Below are 21,185 nucleotides of genomic sequence, written 5' to 3'. Positions count from 1 at the left end.
ATATACAAAATAAATCTCTTTGTATTTATAAAATAAATCCTTTGTATTTATAAAAATTAATCCTTTATATTTACAAAATAAATCCTTTATATTCACAAAATAAATCCTTTATATTTACAAAATAAATCCTTTATATTTACAAAATATTGATATTTGGTAGGCGGCAAATTTTTTTAGGGGGGTAGACAAAGGTTTTTGAAAGGGGTTTGCATCCAGTGAAAATTCTGTTATGTAGACGCTGCATCTCGCACTGCTTTATATTAAGTTTCTCCATTTGAAACTGCGTCAATGACATTGTTGATATGACCGATTAATACTAACCTTTAAATTGTTTTTTTTATGTTGATATAAATTGTGTAGATTGATTTTTTTATATAAATTTTGATATATTAATATAAAAATTGTTATATAAACCTGATTTTTTAGTTTGATAAAAAAATGTAAAATTTTAAAATATATTATATGAAATTAAATTATTAATTTAATAATAAAATAAACAATTACTTACTTTAGAAAACTTTAGACATATTTCACTATTATTGAACAATTTATTATATTATTAACCATCTTAATATATTTTGTACAAATCAATCTAAATATACCAATTAATCATCATATATAATTAACAATGTATTTGAATATAATTTTTCATATTATTAATTGCCTTTGAGGTTAATTGATATTATTACAATTTCAGGCTAAGATTTGATTATACATTGATTACTTTTTTCAGAATATTCTATAGCAGCCAATTTTAATTTGTTGCAAAAATCAAAATTATGTTAGTTATTTTCATGCTCTTCATGTAATGTATCTTTAAAATTAAATATAATTTAGTTGAAATGTTAAATATTTCTATAATTTACAGATATCTTTAATACATACATAATAAATTTTATTATGCATGGTATCTCAACAATGGTAGATCTAACCTTTTTTAGATGAATGAAAAGAAGACCTTAGGGTTTTTATTTAAAATATGATAAAATAATAGATAGCTTATAATATCCTTCATCATTTTTGGAATATTATTATTAAATATTTTCAAAATTCAACTTTATATAAATTATAGAATATAATAATTGACATTCTAATTTGTCAACTATCTTATTTCTGTTAATGTTATGTAAAATATGGCGTGTCGGATAAATATTGACATAAAATTTTTCTTATTTTAGAAAACTGTAGTATATTCCTAAATATGATATCGAAATCGATTTTTTCATTTCGTACAAAAATGAGTCCGTGAGTATTTACAAATATTTATATTTTAATCTATGTTAAATATAATTTTTAATGTAATGAAATATTCTAATATTTCCTTAATTATTAAACTATATATGATTATAAACATTCTAACTGGGATTAATATAAAAAATGAAACTAATAATCTATAACTTTAAAATATCTTAGATGTGAGATCCATTAATTGTAGGATTAATTTTCATTTATTGAAATTATATTTGATATTATAATTAAACTACTTTTATTTTTAATTTCAGCAAAGGATGCATAGTTAAAACATTTGTAAAAGATGCTAATCAACTTCATTATGAATATTTGGCTGATAGTGTTATTCCAACCAATCATTTTCAAGCGAGTCTGCCTAGACTTCCTATCCCAAAATTGGAAGACACATGCTTCAGATATCTTAATTCACAAAAAGCATTGTTACCTAACATAAAGGAATATAATTTCACTGAAAAATGTGTTACAGATTTTTTAAATAATGATGGACCAAGTATGTTAAAAAGAAATTCTTTTAAAAACAAGCTTGATCCTTTTATTTACATTAAATTTAATAAACTGCCTTTTCAATATTAGCAATTAAAATTTTTTTAATTATAAATCAAATTTAAATATTTTTGTTGTTCAACCAAATTTAACTATCTTCAAATAAAAAAATATTAAAATGAATATTTAATGTTTTATTAAATATTGGTTTGGATTAGCACCAATATTATATGTTTTCAAAAATATTGGCTTGGGCTGATATTTTTTTAAAAACTAATTTGATCAAATATTTTTTATAATTTTTACATATTTATGATTGTATCATATAATTTTTTTTATTTTATAAATGATTTTATAATAATATGGCTAATCAAGTTTACACACCTAAGGAAGATTAAATAACATAATGATCCTCATATATTTGCTTAAAACTAAAAAAATTAAAAAAAAGTATGATTGATCTGATGTTAAGCATTTTTTGAATTAGAGTAATATTATCATTATTGTAGGTGTCAGACATGTTGTCTGTGCTAGAGGTATGTAAAGCTTGGCCAACTTTGGTTCATTAAAGTTTTTTGCACAAGTTTTTTAGCCCGACACATTATATTTTTTTTATGATTTGCCCAGCCTGGACTGACCTGTTTTAAATATGTTTAGCTCATAAAAATTTTATGAAAAATCAGGCCTGTCCAGAGTTGTTAAACGCTACATTTAAAAGTAGTGCACTACCGCTATCGCTATTTGTTAAAAAAAAGTAGCGTGCTACTGCTATCACTATTTGTCAAAAAAAGTAGCTTGCTATTAGATATATTTAGCTACTTTTTAAGCTATTTACAAACAAATTTCTTATTTTTTGCTTATAACGTTATTGTATAGTAAATATATAAAAATCAACATTTATAAATATTAAAATATAGTTAGTTTTGATTATAAAAAAATTTATGTAATAAAATAAATATTTATGGTAATTTGTTGCATTTTGATAATAAAATCATTTAAATATTATCATCCCCAAGTCTTGAGCGATGATCAGAAAGTATAAGTTTTGCCTTACTAAATAATCTCTCGACACTTGCACTTGAGAATAAGGGCGTATTTAATCTTATATATATATTTTTAATATAAGATAGATTATCAATAATTTTATTTGAAAGTACATCGTATGTCTGGCATCCTATTATCATTGGCTAATGCCACAGATCTTCTTTTTAAAGTTCTAGGGTCTAGCAATGGCCTGTGATTCCCAAATAAGCTCAAAAATATTTAATCAGATCAATTTATAAATAAAAATAAGTTTTTACCTTCTGTTATGTGCAACTATCTCCCGTGGTACATATATATGAAATCTCCGATAACTCTACTATTAGAGCATCTTTCATCATTTAAAGTTATCTGCTATTTTATTCATTAGTGTCTGGCGGCATCAGGTAAATGATGGATTCAACTAAGGACATTGCTGAACTGTATAAATTATAAAATCAACAATAACTTTATCAGTCAATTTTCTGAGAAATATTGTCATTTGCATTATCAATTTGGTTTGAATTGAATTAGTCTTTTTGGATGTAGAGTCGCCTATACCAAAATTATTTAGATGTTTCTCCATTTCCTTACAACTCATGAACAGTCTTATAAAATAAATATTATTAGAATGTAAAAATGACAATTTACCTTTAAGTGTTTCTCGAGGTTATAGCTACTGGATTGATTTGAGGAAATATTTTTTTTTACATTTTAAACAAATAAATTTGAACTCAGTTTTGGTTATATATTTATTTTAAAAAATTTTCAAATCTAGGGAATGGGAAATTTGTATTATAGCTATTAAGAACATTTTATTCCCTGGTATCTTCCATTTCATTAATATCATTGTCTGAATCACTTTCAACGATTTGGATATCCATAGGCGATGACATTTTAAATTATTAACTCATGATTTAGGTTTATAATACAAATGAAAATATAAATTATATTTCAATTTAAAAATTAAATAATAAATCATAAAAATTATAATTAATTTTGATATTATATTATATTTAAATTTTCATGTTTATACTTACCTTAATTATATTTTTTAAAAGTAGCGAAATAGCGGCTTCTTAGCTACTTTCAAAAAAAGTAGCGCGCTAAAAAATTAAATAATTATAAACAAAGTAGCCGCTATTAGCTATAGCTACCAAAAAAGTTAGCGCGCTGCTACTTTAACAACTGCTCTTATATCTCTTCTCTATGGCTATCTATTTCTACCAACCATTTTATAAATCAAATGTGTTTGTCAGGTTTGAAAGATCGAATCCTTTTCACGATCTATTCAAAAAAAGGATCGAAATCCAGGAGCAACTTTTTTTAAAAAAAAGGATCACGATCCTTATTTAAATTTCTGAAGAAATTTTTGATTAATGCAAAATTAACTAATATAAAAATAAATTAAATATGGTGTAAATTTATTGTAATTGAATAATATAATATAACAATTAGAATATATTTATTTATAATTAAAATTAGCCTTTAATAATAATAATTTTTCTAAGTTATTATCATTAGCACATGTTTAGCTTTACTAAACAAGCTCTCCACAGGAGCGCTTGATTACAAAGTTTTGTTATATTTAGACATGTGTGCCGCCGCCGTTGAATTTTGACCACGCCGACGTCGCAGCCATAAAGGTGTCGGCGCTTAACATGCCGCGGCCGATGTAAAAATTCGGTGGCGCGGTGGCGTGATACATATTTTTTATTATTAAAAATAATATTTATTTTATATATTTATTATAATTAGAGGAAAAATAATATAAAATATTGCTTGAATTATTAAAAAATGCGATTTTATTTTTTAAAATTAATAAATAAAATATTATTTGTTATAAAATCCAGAGTTGCTAAACGCTACTTTTAAAAGTAACGCGCTACCGCTATCGCTATTTGTTAAAAAATAGTGCGCTATCGCTATTTGTCAAAAAAAGTAGCCCGCTATTAGCTACTATTCTTTAAAAGTAATTTTAAGCTACTTTTCATAAAAAAAATTTGTAAACAAGTTTATTTTATTTTTTACTTATAATGATATTGTATAGTAAATATATAAAAATCAACTTTTATAAATATTAAAATATAGTTAGTTTTGATTATAAAAAATTTATGTAGTAAAAATAAATATTTATGGTAATTTGTTGCATTTTAATAATAAAATCATTTCAATATTATCATCTTCAAGTCTAGAGCGACGATCAGAAAGTATAAGTTTTGCCTTACTAAATAATCTCTCTACACTAACACTTGAGGGCAAGGGAGTATTTAATCTTATATACATATTTTTAAAATAAGATAGATTATCAAAAAACTCATTTGAGTATTTTTTTGATGTAAAGAAGGCGTCGAGTAGATTTTCTATTATTCTTTTATTTAAAAAAAATTATTAGTGGAAGTCTTCATGGTTGTAATTCAGCCATCTTTGTTTGGGGTGAGACTATTAATATCAATGGCATCATCACTTATTTCCTCCTCTTCAATACATGTTGACTATCATTCTGTATCTCATCTTCAGCATTATCCTCACCAAATATTATATATTCATATTAAATAGGACAAATTATTCATCCAGTTTTAAGAAATGTGTAGTAATATTTATCGAAAATGGAGTGGAAAAATCATTTGGCAAGTATTCTAAATTTTGAACCTCAGGAATTAAGATGTAACTAAGCAAAAATATTTTATCAAATGAATACATTGAATTCCCTGTACTGTATATAAATTGATGGCAATTAATCAATAAGAAATAATTATAGTAAAAATATACTATTAGAATGTAAAAATTACAATTTACCTTTAGGTGTTTCTTGAGGTTATAGCTACTGGATTGATTTGAGTAAATATTTTTTTTTACATTTTAAACAAATAGATTTGAAGCCAGTTTTGGTTTTTATATTTATTTAAAAAAATTTTTAAAATCTAGGGAATGGGAAATTTGTACTATATAAAGAACATTTTCTCTGTTCCATTTCATTAATATCATTGTCTGAATCACTTTCAACGATTTGGATAACTATAGGCGATGGCATTTTAAATTATTAACACGTGATTTAGGTTTATAATACAAATGAAAATATAAATTACAAATTGAAAATATATTTTAATTTTAAAATTAAATAATAAATCATAAAAATTATAATTAATTATGATTTTAAATTTTCATGTTTACTTACCTTCATTATATTTTTTAGTTGCTAAGTAGCGCGCTACTTAGCTACTCTCAAAAAAAAGTAGCGCGCTAAAAAATTAAATAATTACAAAAAAGTAGCCGCTATTAGCTATAACTCCCAAAAAATAGCGCGCTACTTTAACAACTCTGATAAAATCATTTGATTTGTAACAATCCATATAATACATGTTCGCCCACTTTGGGCAGATGTATGACCAGCGTGCTAGATAAAATAAGATTAGGCTAGTAATTTACAGCAAAGGTATTGAAACATTATATATTTTATTTTTTTAATTTTTGATACCTTAAATATTTGGATAAGACCTTACGTTATTATATAAGGGGTAAAACAATATTTTCTTAATGTAATCTACAACTCATCACATAATATTTAGTTTTTATCATAAAAGGAAATTTCAATTAATGATTTTTGTTTTATTGCCATTATAACTTATATAAACGTAGCAAGACTAAAACTATTATAATGGATGCAGCATCGCAATACCCTACAAAATGCAGTAATATATCATTGCATTGCAATCTAAACTTTCTTTTGCATGGAAACATTTTGGATCCTTAATATTAAAAACTGACACAAATAATAAGAGAACTAGTGTTGCTGCAAATAAAGTCTTTTGTAATATATGCTTGCAACACTTGATAAAAATGGTGAGGATGAAAATAATTCTTCATTTTCAGAGTAAATTTTTTGATTATTTTTAAAATAATTGCAAATTTTTTAATTAGTTATCCAATCATATCTTTTTCAAAAAATACCAACATATCAAACATAATAAAGCATTTACATGACTTATCATGTAAAGAAGAAATATCTAAATAATTTAAAATTAACAAAAATCTTATAAATATTCTATTAAATAGAATGGAGAAACCGGATCTCAAACTATTTAATTCCGATTGGGGCTTGGTGCAAGAACTTTTAAATTTTCTTAAAACTTTCTTCAAAAAACTAGAATTTTTATCCGTTTAAAAAGGAGTTACTATAAGTTTATCCTTATTATTTCGTAATGAAATTTAAAATCATTTAATTGTAAAAAAATATCATATTCCTCCCAAAGCATTCCTTAAACAAAATATGCTTACTAATTGATCATAGATTTCAATAACCGATCTTCAGGTAGTATTTTAAAATACATAAATTATTTTTTATTATTATTTCTCTTTGTTTTATTTATTACTTAAGTGTTAGGAGCATTTTTGGATCCTCGTTTTCAATCTATAATAGTAAATGAATATTTAAAGGAAAAAAATATTACTCCGGTGCAATTTTTATGTCAACAAGCTATCTCTCTGTTACACCGACGAATTTACCGAATGTTAAACGACGAAAGTTGTTTCAGAATTCGATTATCTTAAGTCATTGGCTACGAAACATTCATCTATTCATAACAATGAACTGGAATAACAAGACTATATAATTAGTCTCGAAAAAGAGTGTTATTCATTATTTTCGCCTTATAATTTAGAGATAAAAGATGACTTTTTGGAAAATAAGAGTATTGGATCTTCCTAAACTTTCAATATTATCTAGAAAGGTCCTGTGCGTTTCAGCTATGAGCACGCCCAACGAGTGTGTATTATCCATATCTGAACGCACTGTTATTTATAATATCATTATTATGTCCTATAAATCTAAATAAAATAATACTTATACATGATAATTATAACAAATAAAATCATTAAATTATAGTTATAAAACATAATAAAGCATAAATTTTATTTTAAAAGTGTTTCAAAATTTATAATTTTAATTTAAATAAAAATTTATTAGATAAATATTTGACGCCGCCGCGCCTCGGCCGATTTTTGTTGCGACGTCTAAATCGATTCGCCGCCGCCAGCCGATCGTTTTAAAAAAGAAACGCCGCCGCCGATAATGCTATCGGCGCAAAATTCAATAAATATTCTTTTAAAATTTTCATAAGTATTATAAATATTAATTAAATCATCATTTAAATAAAAAAAATTATTAATGGTAAGTGCATTTTGTGAAGAATTTTTCCCAAAAAGTTATCTATTCCATTCATACATTTATTTGAAGTATCTGCATGTGGTTATTCTTGCAGATTTTCTAAATGAGCAATTGACCTTTCTTTACCAACAGATTTTGTGGTAGATTAATATAAGGCCATTTTTTAGATTTATTAAAAATCCTTAAAATAATTCTATTAATATTTTAAAAAATATATATTATAAAATCAAAAACGATAGCTTAAATTTTGGGTAAATTATTGCATGTTATTGTCCTCATACAGTGAAGGAAATTTATATAAAGAATGGATTCAATTTATTATTAAATAAGTGTTATTCATATATATCAGATATATGTAGACCTCAGCAATTTCAAATTTTACAGTCAGGTCTGGCCCATTATCTATATGGTATTTATATTTAGGTCATATCATAAATATTGATTAAATTTATTATTATATTTAGACTTAATATACAAAGAAATATGCACATTGTTATATATTTTCAAAGAATAGTAATCAAAATATTAGCTTAAAAATCTAAAAAATCTATTAAACTTTTTATGCCTGTGCTGACCCATTAAAATTTTACCAGATATTAAAGTCTTAGTAGGCCTGTCCTCTTAAACATATTTTTTTTTATAAATTTTGCAGATCTCTAATATCTATAAAATAATTGCATAAAAATTTATTACCTTTTATCAACACCTCCAAGAACACATTCTACAAGGGGTTGATAATACTGCAAGCAAGTAGATAAATTTCCTTAATTTTTCTAATAGAATGGTTAGAACTGGGGTTATCATTGGTCCATATCATCCTCCCATTTCAAGATATTTAATGATGTTGACAAGGGTTCCATGACCTTAATATTTAAATTTTAGTTATTTAAATAAAAATATCATTGTATTACTGATGCATATTCTTTGATAAAGAAACATTCCTCTTGCCTAAACATTGTATATGATCACAAACTTCTTCTATTTATGAAAACTTTTCAGAGAGCATCTTGTTTATTAATTTCATTGACTGAAAGTAGAAGTTCAATCGGGTCTTATTGGGAATCTTCCCAATTTTACCAATAGATCAGCCATTTTAGGGACATATTTGTTTGTTAATTAAAACAAAACCACTTAAAAATTGATATTTCTGCCTTTTCCATATCTGTGGCTGCAATAAGGTTCAGATTATGGCAATAATAACGTTGATGTTTTGGTAGGCTAATAGTAGTGGGCCACCAACAGATTATATGTCATCCAAATTTATTAATTCTAAATCCTCACTATCTTCGTTTTTTCCAAAAACTTTAGAAAAAATATAAAAATTTTTTTAAATAATTTTTTTGTTAAAATAAATATTACTTAAAGGCATTGACAAAGTTGGTGCCATTGTCCACCATCTACCCCACCTTATTATGAAATTTATAAGTCTTGTGAAATTCATAATTTCCTTAACCAAAACATCATACATTTGCTTTCCAATTATAAGTGCCAAAGCTACCGATCTTCTCTTGAGGGTTAATGGGTCCAACCAATGGGCTGTAACTCCAATAAAAGCCCTAAAATAAAAAATTAAATATATGCCTTCGATGACCGCTCCAACAATCAGCAGTGACAAATCTCTTATAAGATTTGTGGTCATACCTGTAAAGGCTTGACGACACATAATGGAGTAAATGTTATTATCATTTTCTCAAATGAAGGATCATCAACCAGTGAGAGTGGTTGGAAGATGTCAATAATATATTCCATTATAAGCTTGGTATCTGTTTTTGATATTGCTGGCATGTTAGACTACAAACATTTAATTTTTTTTTGATTTTTAACCACTTTGGTTTTGCAAATTTATTTGGTTTTGCAGAAATTTATTTGTTTTTGTAGAGAATTCATTTTGTGTTTGGCATGTCATTTTCGAATTCACTATGCTTTCTCTAAAAGAAAAATATAGTATGTATTAATAAATATGATTACATTAAGATAAAAAATTTAAAAGAAGTAATTAATTACTTCTAAATGCCTTTTGAGATTTGAAATACTAACTTTTGAAGAAGATATGTTCTTCACGCATAAAGAGCATGCAGTTATCATGGCATAGCTACTTCCATCCCTTTAATATAAAGTAAATTAAAAAATTTTTTTATTTTTAACCACTTTGGTTTTGCATAGATATATTTGTTTTTGTAGAGAATTCATTTTGTGTTTGGCATGTCATTTTTGAATTCACTACTTTCTCTAAAAGAAAAATATAGTATGTATTAATAAATATGATTTCATTAAGATAAAAAATTTAAAAGAAGTAATTAATTACTTCTAAATGCCTTTTGAGGTTTGAAATACTAACTTTTGAAGAAGATATGTTCTTCATGCATAAATAGCAGGGTTGGGCAAATTTTCAGAAAATTGTATTCGGATACAGATACAAATACTTTATAAAATTTTGTATTTAAGATACAAGATACTAGATACTTTAGAAAAATTTCAATAAGATACAAGATACTTGTATTTTTTAAAAAAAAAGTATCTAAGATACAAGATACTTTTTTTAAAAACTTTAAATAGTCAAAATCAAAATGTATAAAGCTTTATTTTCTTATCTATAATATAAATTTATAAAAAAATATTTAAAATAAATTGTAGAAAATAACAAATTTATTATAAAAGATAATGCGATATTTCATTTAATAATTATATAATTAGTAAATAATAATAAATCAGCATCATAAATCACCATTATTTTTTAATATTATTAATTTAAATGATTTATCGTTCAATCTTTGACGATTTGGTCTATTAACCATATTATCAAAGCTAAATAACCTTTCAACGGGGGCTGAGGAGGGTAATATTGTGTTATATTTAATAAATATTTCTTTTATATATTTATAACTATTTAACATATTTATACTCCGCCTGTCATCTTTCATATAATTTAGGACCTCTATTTCAATATCATTTATTGAATTATTAGAATTGGATGTGGTACATAGAAATCAAAAGTAATCATCTTCATCAATTGAAGATTTTGTTGAAGTATTAATTTCAATATTATTTTTAAAAACAATTAAAACTTCATGTAATAACAAATCCTGAAGGTTTTTTTTTCTTTTTCACCATCAATCCAACGATTTTTAAAATAGGGATGAGAAATAGTTGCCAAAAATGCACTTTTAAAATTGTTATCAAAATCATATATATTTTTAAATCTTTTATTTAAATAATAATTTTCTATGGCGATAGCTAATGGTTTGCAAAATTGTAGATTGGTTTGAATAAAATTTGTAATTTTTTTAACGACATTTAAAATTGGAGCTGATTCTCCATAATAGCAGTTGATTTCACTCTGTATTTTGTCAATCGCTATAGCCAATGGGGCCATTATATTGCAATATTCTTATAAATATTGAATTTCAATATCTCTTAATTTAGGAAATTCTAATTTTTGACATAATTTAAGAATCGCCTTTAAATTTTAATAAACTATGAAGAATCATACAAACTATTTCATCTAGTGCAACAAGGTGTAACTAATTTTTTTCCTAAAACTGCTTTGATAAGTTCTGCAGTTTTAGGCCTATATTATTTGCATTCCATAGCTTAGTACATTTAGCTATTGCAGGATGATGAATTTTAGAAATGTTAGGAGAATCCTTAATAGCTCTCTCGACATCTGTTGTGGCAATTAGACTTATCGTATGGCACAAACACGAATGTGTTGAGGCAGGCAATGTTATTGAGGCTTCTTTAGACCCTTAAATAAACAAATAAATAATTTTATTTGAATAAAATTTTTTACTAAATTTACAATATCATAATAAATTTTAAAGAAGTATTAAATAATACTTTCAATGATTTCGAATTCTATACATTCATTATCATTGATGTCAAAGTCATTCTCTACAGCTTCCATAGAATATCCAAACTCCTTGAAAGCTTTCTTTAAGTTAGAGCCGTTATCGTAACAATTGCTATAACTTTTTCGTCAATACCAAAGTCACGATGAATTTCTTTATTATGATCATCTTGAAGTACTTCAAAAAATTTGCCATTAAGTATGATTAGTTTAAATTTATTGTTATAATTTTCGGTTGAAGAATCATCTGAAGACGAAGATAAACATATTATTCTATTTTCTTCTTCCATAATTTTAAAATAGACAGATATAAAACGATTCAAATATGGTAGTTCTAATTGTTAGCAAATTGCTATATGACGACCAACGTCATATATTAAAAATTATCTTAAAATATCTAAATTTTGATTAAATATTTAAATCTTAAAACAATATCATTTTGAATTTTAATACTATTTAAATTAGCCAATATAAATTTTTTTTAAAGTATCTGTATCTTTTTGAATACAAAGTTGGCTAAGATACAAATATTTTTAAATAATATGTATCTTAGATACAAGATACTTTCCAAAATTTTAAAAAAGATACAAGATACCGCGATACTGCCCAACCCTGATAAAAAGCATGCAGTTATCATGCCATAGCTACTTCCATCCCTTTAATATAAAGTAAAATACTTACGTAGCTTATGAAAAGATAAAAGTTTCTTACTTATATCTATCAATAGTAGGTGTATTATATTCTAAATCTATAATGAACATTATTAAAACCTAGAATTAATTTATATTATATTTATATATATTTAAATAAAACTTGTAAAATTTATGAAATACAAAAACATGGTGGAGTATGATAAAAGATGATGTAGATAGATATTTTTTAAAAAAATAATATTTTAATTTAATTTACAAATTTTAATTTTATTAAAATAAATTTTTAAAAGGATCTAGATCGAATATTAAAAATGATCTCGATCACGATCCTCAATTTAAGACAGAATCATAAATCCTGAAAAATTACCAAATTTAGGATTGAATCTAGGATCGTCGACATTTTGATCTCGATCCTTTAACAACTCTGGTGTTTGTATATACTGTATTGTGCATTTGTAGTTTGTATCATATTATAAATAAGATGTTTAATTTTTTGTGAAAAATTGTTTGGGCACAACTTGCCTGGCCCTGGAGAATTGAAACATGATAAAATATAACCCATCCCATATTAAAATAAAATCTATACTAGTCAGAGAGAAAGGATAGCATGCTGAAAAATATTTGAAGGAAACACAACTGAGTAAAAAAATAAAATCATTTATGTAAAAAATCAGATTAATTCTTTTTAAATAAAAATTTAAACTTTTTTAGCTGAACAAACCTAAAGAACAAACACCCTTTTCAAAAAAAAGAATACATTCGTTCACGTTCAAAATTCATCCTAAAATAAAAAAAACCATTCACGCTTTTTCAAAAAACGAATTTTATTCACTAATACCCTAATTTTGAACTCCTTTATAACATTACCTCTAGAATAGATATATACCAAAACAGAGTTGTTAAAGTTTTTAAATGCATAAATATTGTATCTTATTTAGAAACATTTTCAAAAATACAATTTATTTTATGTTTTTTATAATAAATATTTGAATTTAATCCTATTTTTTTTGTATTAAATTTATTAAATATCTGTTCAAGTTATTTCTTTCCAATTAAAGTTAAAACAAATGACCAATTTTATTTTAGACAATGGATGACTTTACGGTTAAACGGCTATAAAAATTTTGATAATGTATTATCAAAATCTAACGATAGGGTAATTCCATGACAAATCGACTAATGATTCGGCAAACAATCTCAAAAATGAATGAAACTTGGCATGTTAGTTATTTAATTTGTAAATCTTAAAAAAATCAAAATTTTAGAGCCCTAGCTCAACATCCAAAGGTATAATCTTCAAAGTCTAAAATAACACAATGCGTGATTTCATTAAATCTTGTTTTTTAAAAAAGCGGGATTTCATTAAATCTTGTTTTTTAAAAAATACTATAAAGTTACAAATTATATATCATTTTAAACACTTAAAATTTTACATTGGAAAATATCAAAAAAAAATTAAAAAATTCCAAGTGGTTTCATATTTCCGGTAAAAATAAAAATATTAACATTGTCAGGAAAGGATTTTTTTAGGTGTTGATATTCTCTAAAAATGATTATTACCTTTAGATTAAACTATTTAAAAAATCTCGATACCCATTTTTGTTTTTTAATTTTATTAAGATTTTTATTATTTTCATAAATAAAAAAGATGATATGAATGGGTTATATTTATATAATATATTTAATAAAAATATATAATTAAAATTATAATTTTAAAAAATTGATTGGAGTATAAGTATAACTAATATAGTCCTGGGGCGATATGTAAGCAGGCAATCCATACAGATATGATTATTATTAGGACGCTATATTGTAAAATAAATATATTTTGAAATTTTATATACAAACTATTATAAAAACATATCTCTTGTTTTTATCGTATTCTATTTTGCGCTTATTAATTGAAATTTCCGAGGCCATAATTTATAGATATATCCTGTCACTGTTGTGGATCTGCTATCGTTATTATCTGATTAATGGGCAACCATATCTTTTCCTCAATTTGGGTAAAATAAAGATGATGATGGTCGTCCATGGGGATGTAAAGGAATTATATATCTCCTCAGTAATTTCATTCTTTTTTAGTATTGTAGCTAACCACCAAAAATTTTCATAAAAATATGTTACGAATCCTTTGATATCTATAAAAGACAATTTATATTTGAGATATTGTTAAATTTGAAGTCCTCTGCATATGAATATATTTTTGATTTAAGTAAACTTAAATCAAAGGACAGCATATACCCGAGTTCCTTGGGGCGAGCTAAATTGAATCTTTCTCGAAGTTAAACCTCTTCTAAATTGTATTATTCGTTGGTTATAGATATAAAATTTACTGGTGGCATGTTTTGTTTTGCAAACTGATATAAATCAACTGGTGTTAAAATGTGACCAGAACTGGAAGGCTTGAACGTGCTGCTAATCTCTTTAATGTTCACCCAAGGCCGTCGCATAGACCTTTTCCTTGAGAAGACCACCATATCCTTCTTTTACACCACATGTGACATCAAATAATCATTATAGTAGATCCAAAACAGCGACAGGATATGTCTAAAAATTATGGCATTAGGAATTTCGATTAATAAGCGAAAAATAGAATAGATAAAAATAAGAGTATAATAGTTTATAATGTTCATTACAATATAGCTTCCAATTTTAATATCAATACAATACATATTTTTATTAAATATATTATATTATTTAGTAAATTTTAAATATAACGTCATCTGTATTATCTTTTTTATTTATAAAAAATTAAAAAAACAAAAATGGCTATCGAGATTTTATAAATAGTTTAATCTAAAGTTAACCATTTTTAGAGAATATCAAATCCAAAAAAAATCCCTTCATAACTGTTAATTTTTACCAGAAATAAGAAAACATTAGCAATTTTTTAATTTTTTTCGATATTTTCCAATGTAAAATTTTAAGGGCTATAAAATATTATATAATTTGTAACTCTATCTTAAGTATTTAAAAAAATAATTTAATGAAATCACACATTGCGTGACTTTCGACTTTGCAGGCGTATATCTTTGGATCTGGTAGAGCTAGCACTCTAAAATTTTAAATTAACAAATATACAACATAGGTAACTATCAAACAAAGTTTCGTTCATTTTAAAGATGGTCGTCCGAAATCTCGTTTTTTTGGTCGATTTGACGTGGAATGCCCCAATAATATTTTATAAACATTTAATTAATTTATACATTAATTAAATATCAAACTGAATTAAAAATGTTTGGTTTAATTCAAAATTTGAATCTTAAACAATAGCTTCCTAATTTTGACATTATAAGTAAGAAAAATATAGTTTACATATATTCTACATTTTAAATTTTTTTATCTATATCCCGATACTATGTTATGGCATATATCTATATCTAGATATATTTGAAAAGTATCTTTTTAACTATATATATATGTATAATTTTATTCATTAAGCATCCTCTTTTTATAATTAGAGTTACAACAACAATTAATTGAAAAAGATCAAAGAAATAAACAAAATAGTTATATATCAGGTAACATCAAATATTTGAATTTCATTATATATTGAAATTTAGATCTGTGGTTTTCTTATTATTTGCAAGATCGAAGACCCTTAGCACTAAATACCAACCCTTTTATCAGTATTAAAGATGATCCAAAACCTAGATACAATTCTCAAGTTTTATAATTTTGGCATATAAAATATTATGTTACTTTTCGAATAATCACTAGTTTTATATAAATGTTTTGATTTAATCCAGTTATTGAGGGCAACCAATCTAATAATTTCATCAATAAGGTTCATGAAATCTTACAAAAGCAATACACTGGAACCGGATATATATCATCTCAAACCCCAAATCAGCAATACCCAGCTCTGTCGTTTTTTGTGCAAGTAATTTACTCGAATTATAAATGTAATTGATCAATGAATCTAATAGATTGACACCAAAACAACTTAGCTTTTATACGTCCTACATGTTTAGTGCTTTCCCGTTAGATATGTCTCAATATAAAGATTTATTTTGCTCATCCAGGATACCTCACTTAGGTACGGACTCAAATTTTACCCAACCCAACGATAAGCCAAATTTAATTGTTTCTTGTTCTGGGAGGATGTATTCAATTACTCTTTTCGATAAAAATGGTAAGATAATGCTCGCCTCCAAATTATTATGTTAAAACATTTTTGTTTTTTTAACAATTCAAATTTTAAACACCACTAGATTAGGAATTTTTTCCAAATTTTGATTATAATACGACGAAATTATGTACAGTGATTATGAGTCAAGAAGATGGATTTTAGAGTTTTTGGACACCTCAAAGGGTTCGAGAAAACCTTTTCGCTAGAAGCGAATTTGATTTATGTTAATTAAATTAGAGATTGGCGGGAACTAAACTCGCCTATGGAAATTTTTGAAAAAGTTATCTGGTCTTCTGTATAATTATTTTTGCCTGCCCCAGTCCATAAAATAATTAGGTTAAAAAAAATAAACCAAAGTTAAAATTTAGAATAAATCGAAAATGGTATCCTGATGTTGTTTAATTAAAAGACTGGTGACTAATCATGCAACAGGTTTCCTCATCAAATTTGAAAGGAATGCGGAGTAATTAAGCTAAAATAAGTCGAGAACATGTTGAAACATCTAGTAAAGCTTTATTACTTTGGGGTTCCAAATTGTGATCATAAAAGAGCGGATAATAAAATGTGTTTGTTGGCGGTAATTATTAGTCAAGAAGATGATTTTATCATTTTGGGATATCTTAAGGATGAAAAATGAATTCATCATAAATTTTGTTAGTATCGCTTCTATGCCAAAGTTATTTTATAAAAAGATAACGCTGAGAGAAACAAGTGAGTCAATTAGTGTGTCTAAGTATAATACAGAAAAATTAAAATATAAATTGAACAAAAGTTTTTTAAATGATCAAAATTTAAATATTGAAGGGGAAAAAATATAAATTGACGTAATCAGGGAAAATAATGCGGGGGGGGGGGTGAACTAAAAGGTATAACATAATAAGTTTTAAATTAAAGAAAATCATTAAAAATTGTAAATAGGATCGGTAAAATTAAAAAATTCTTAAATAGTAAGAATGATGGAAGGCAAAATTAAGAAACTTTATTATTAAAATGAAGATATAATTGGAACAAAAAAATACGATCCTTTTAATAAAATAGAAAAAACTTTTTTAAGATGACTAGTTATTATTTTATCTGATTACATTTTAAAAAATTTAATAATAATTTCATTAATTATATATAATTAAAAATTTGCAGAGTTCTGAGCCCAACCTGGGTTTAAGACATTTTTTCCGAACCTATAGAAAGTCTGAACTTAGAAACTTTTAGAACTTGAAAATCATTTTTTGCGATTCGTGTATAAAAAAGAAATAAAATATTTGAGAATGATAGGTAAATCACCCTGCCGGCCGAAATCATTAAATTTTAAATATTATAGAAAATTAAAAAAGCCAGACCGGCCAATTTTTTTAAAAATATAGCCATGTCAATTTCAAAAAATTATTCATATCTGCTATATCTAATTTTTTTAAAACTTTGAATAATTTGGGCAGTAGATTAATCAAAATGGGCAGTATGTTTTTTGTCAACAAATTAATCTTGGATAGTACTTATATAATATTCAACAGTAGATATAATAAATAAAGTTGAATTGTAAACTAATAATTTTCTTATTTATATTTACATATATGAAAGGTGTTTTATATTTATGCAAATATCTCTTTTTATTATAAGTTATCATATGTATATTCTATGAGATTAATAATATCAAATATAATATAATTACTAAATTAGCAAATAAAATATCAAAAATGATATCCATTATAAAATTGCAAATTTTATTGAACATTAAGACATTGAGCAAATTTAAATGAAAATCACCTAAAAATGTACACATAAATAATTTACATAAGATAGGGTAGTTACAAATTCTTTTGCCCTAATCATCTATGTTTATGATTGTTGTACAAACCATATTAAATTTTTAACCAATTCATTTCTTATTGATTAATAGCTTTCAATTTATGAGCAGGTTATTTTTTTTATAAGTAATAAGGGGAGACCGGGATAATGTTATCATGGGGCTGGTAATTTTTTCTCAAATAATTTAAAAACTAATAAACTTTTTAAGCCAAATATGTATTTTAATAAGATTCTTAAGTAGGTGTAAAAATGTTTCACAAAAATTGCTTATGAGAAATTTTAAATGCAAATTTTAATTTTAACACATCAAAAGTAATTTTTTACATTTTTATTAATAAATTTTTTTTATAAATATTACTTAGACTAAATATCAATTCTAAATGATTCATATATAAAAATATTGACAATATATATGATGATTTAATATCCTTAATTTAAATTTAATTATGAAGACTTAGGGCAGGTTTTGGCGTGATACATTTTAAGCAGGAATTATTTTGAATAAAAAAATAACAAAATTTATAAGATCATTATAAGCCACTAGTTTGTCTAGGGCCACCAATGATAATATGAATATGATTGACTTATTTTTGGTAAAATTATATGACAGTTTTAAGTGACGAATTTTTTCGGGTAGATGAACCTGGTAATATTTTTCAATTTATTTTCATTTATTGACTTAGAATTTTCATTTTTTTAAAAATTTTATATTAATCAAAAACTCTTTTTTTTCTTAAACATTAATTTCTACCGTAGATATATGTAAGGAATAAAAGTACGTTTAAACATTTTGTGAAATTTGCTTCATCTATATTTTATAGCACTTCAATTTTTTATGGACAATATAACCTCGGTCTCGCTTATTGGATCTTCCATAAATTATTTGCATTGACCATTTATCTTTGAAATGAAACAAGTGTACATATTTTAAAGTATTTTCATCATTAATTACCAATGCTTTAAAGCTACTTTTAAAAAGTAACTTGTGACAGCTACACTTTCCTAAAAAAGTAGCTTCGCTACTAATTGGCTATTTTCTCAAAAAAATAGTACGTTATAGTTATAGAATTTTAAATTTAGCGTAACTATTTTAGTAGTTAGATTTATAGTTATGTATGTCTAAAAAAAATTTCCCCTAGTATAGGCGAATAAATAAACTATTGCCGCCCCAATTATATATTTTTTTATAATCGTAAAATAAAATCAATATATTAAAATATTTTTATAATAAATTAATTATATAATTTTAGTGCTGTAAACATTTTTAAAAAAATCGAACGCGATTAACGTTCATTGACAAAAATCGAACGCGTTTAACGTTCATTGACATAAATCGAAAGCGTTCACGTTCATAAAACCGTTCAAAATTTTATGATAAATTTTTTTAAAATTTAATTTAATATAAATAAACTTATATTTTTTAATACAATATATATTTTAGCCATGTTAAAAAATAATATAGTTTTATTTTGATAATATAATTATAAATAAAATATAATAATATAATATAGCGAATAAAAAGATATTTTTATTTATAAAAATTTTTCTTATTAAATTTTAATAACAATTGTTTTCAAAATATTTATCTGATAGACAGGAACACTTGGCAGTTAATACGGCATTAGCCTAAAAACACGCTCTACAGGGGCAGATGAGCGAATTGCGGTATTATACTTAATAAACAGCTCTTTTAACGTGGAGAATTAATTAAAAACATGTTGTGTTATTTGCAAAAAATTGAGATAAGTTATCCTCCTCCAATTAACAGTTCTCTAGGGTTTTCAAAGCATTTTTTTCAATAACGCTATAAGTTTATTTTTAATAGGTTCGTTCTGTAGAAGTTTTATCCATGGCCATTGAAGTTTGAATACTGGATGTATAATTGCAGAAAGAACATATTGATCCTTATATATATGTTTAAATCTTTAAAAAAATAAAATATATGTAATAATTGAGAGTGATAGGTTTAATACCTTTTATTAATCCCATTTAATACGGCGTCTATCAATGGTTGACCATATTTGAGGCCACTAATTTTTTTAATTTTAAAATAACTCGCTATTGTTGGGGTCAAATATCCCAAATGCATTATTTCTTCAAATTTAATGATTTAACTTAGTTATATCATATAAAATCAAATAATTAATATTAAAATCAAATGTCGTTTTAAATTGGAACCTTTGACAATATAATACCTTTTGGCCACATTTTACACTTGGTAAGCATTGGATTAGTTCCTTCAATATAGGATGTTAATGTAAAACATTTATCATATTTGGCCATAGTAATGATAAATCATCTGATTTTGGATTTTTAGAATCAGATGATGAGGATTAAATAATAATATCCATGCTTATGCTAATCTATTAAATTAAAATATAAACAATAATATTCAAATTAATAAACTATGTGTTAAAAAAATTGAAATGAAAGGAAATAAACAGCCGATTAAAAAATATAAATAATACATTTTTAAAAAATTCATATTAAATTTTTCAAATAAATAAAAATAAAAATATTTTTAAAATTAAACGAACGTTAAATTCGAACGCGTTCGTCATAAAAAAGGAACGCATTCATGTTCAAAGTTCGTCAAAAATAAAAGGAACGCCGTTCATCATTTTTTCAAAAAAACGAACTTCGTTCACGAACGCGTTCATTTTGAACGCGTTCGTTTACAACACTATATAATTTATTAGCATATTTTGTATTTATTTTTACATCGTTCATTTGGCAGCTATTTGCAAAAATACAGCATAGATTTTAATAAGTGTATGTTTGTAATGATTTTAGCGTTAAATATTTAATTTATGTATATTTATTTAA

At 24.7% G+C, this 21,185-nt stretch overlaps 1 protein-coding gene across 3 annotated transcripts in view; it reads left to right on the top strand.

Annotated features, from left to right (window-relative positions):
- The first annotated feature begins 1,115 nt into the window (after positions 1-1,115).
- LOC135923487 (carnitine O-palmitoyltransferase 2, mitochondrial-like) overlaps positions 1,116-21,185 on the top strand; it is a 42,759-nt gene continuing 22,689 nt past the window's right edge. For 2 of the 3 annotated variants that reach the window (XM_065458262.1, XM_065458264.1), the window contains exons 1-6: positions 1,116-1,245; positions 1,503-1,741; positions 15,886-15,945; positions 15,988-16,091; positions 16,174-16,307; positions 16,354-16,559. In XM_065458262.1, the coding sequence (XP_065314334.1) occupies positions 1,202-1,245; positions 1,503-1,741; positions 15,886-15,945; positions 15,988-16,091; positions 16,174-16,307; positions 16,354-16,559 (787 nt within the window). In that variant the 5' untranslated portion in view covers positions 1,116-1,201. The remainder of the gene's footprint in view (positions 1,246-1,502; positions 1,742-15,885; positions 15,946-15,987; positions 16,092-16,173; positions 16,308-16,353; positions 16,560-21,185) is intronic. The other variant, XM_065458263.1, reaches the window with a different exon arrangement.

This window comes from Gordionus sp. m RMFG-2023, chromosome 2 (assembly GCF_954871325.1).
Source record: "Gordionus sp. m RMFG-2023 chromosome 2, tfGorSpeb1-WG-v2, whole genome shotgun sequence".
Taxonomy (NCBI): domain Eukaryota; kingdom Metazoa; phylum Nematomorpha; class Gordioida; order Chordodea; family Parachordodidae; genus Gordionus; species Gordionus sp. m RMFG-2023.
The sequence above is the reverse complement of the archived record's forward strand: the minus strand, read 5'-3'. Positions and strand labels throughout refer to the sequence as shown.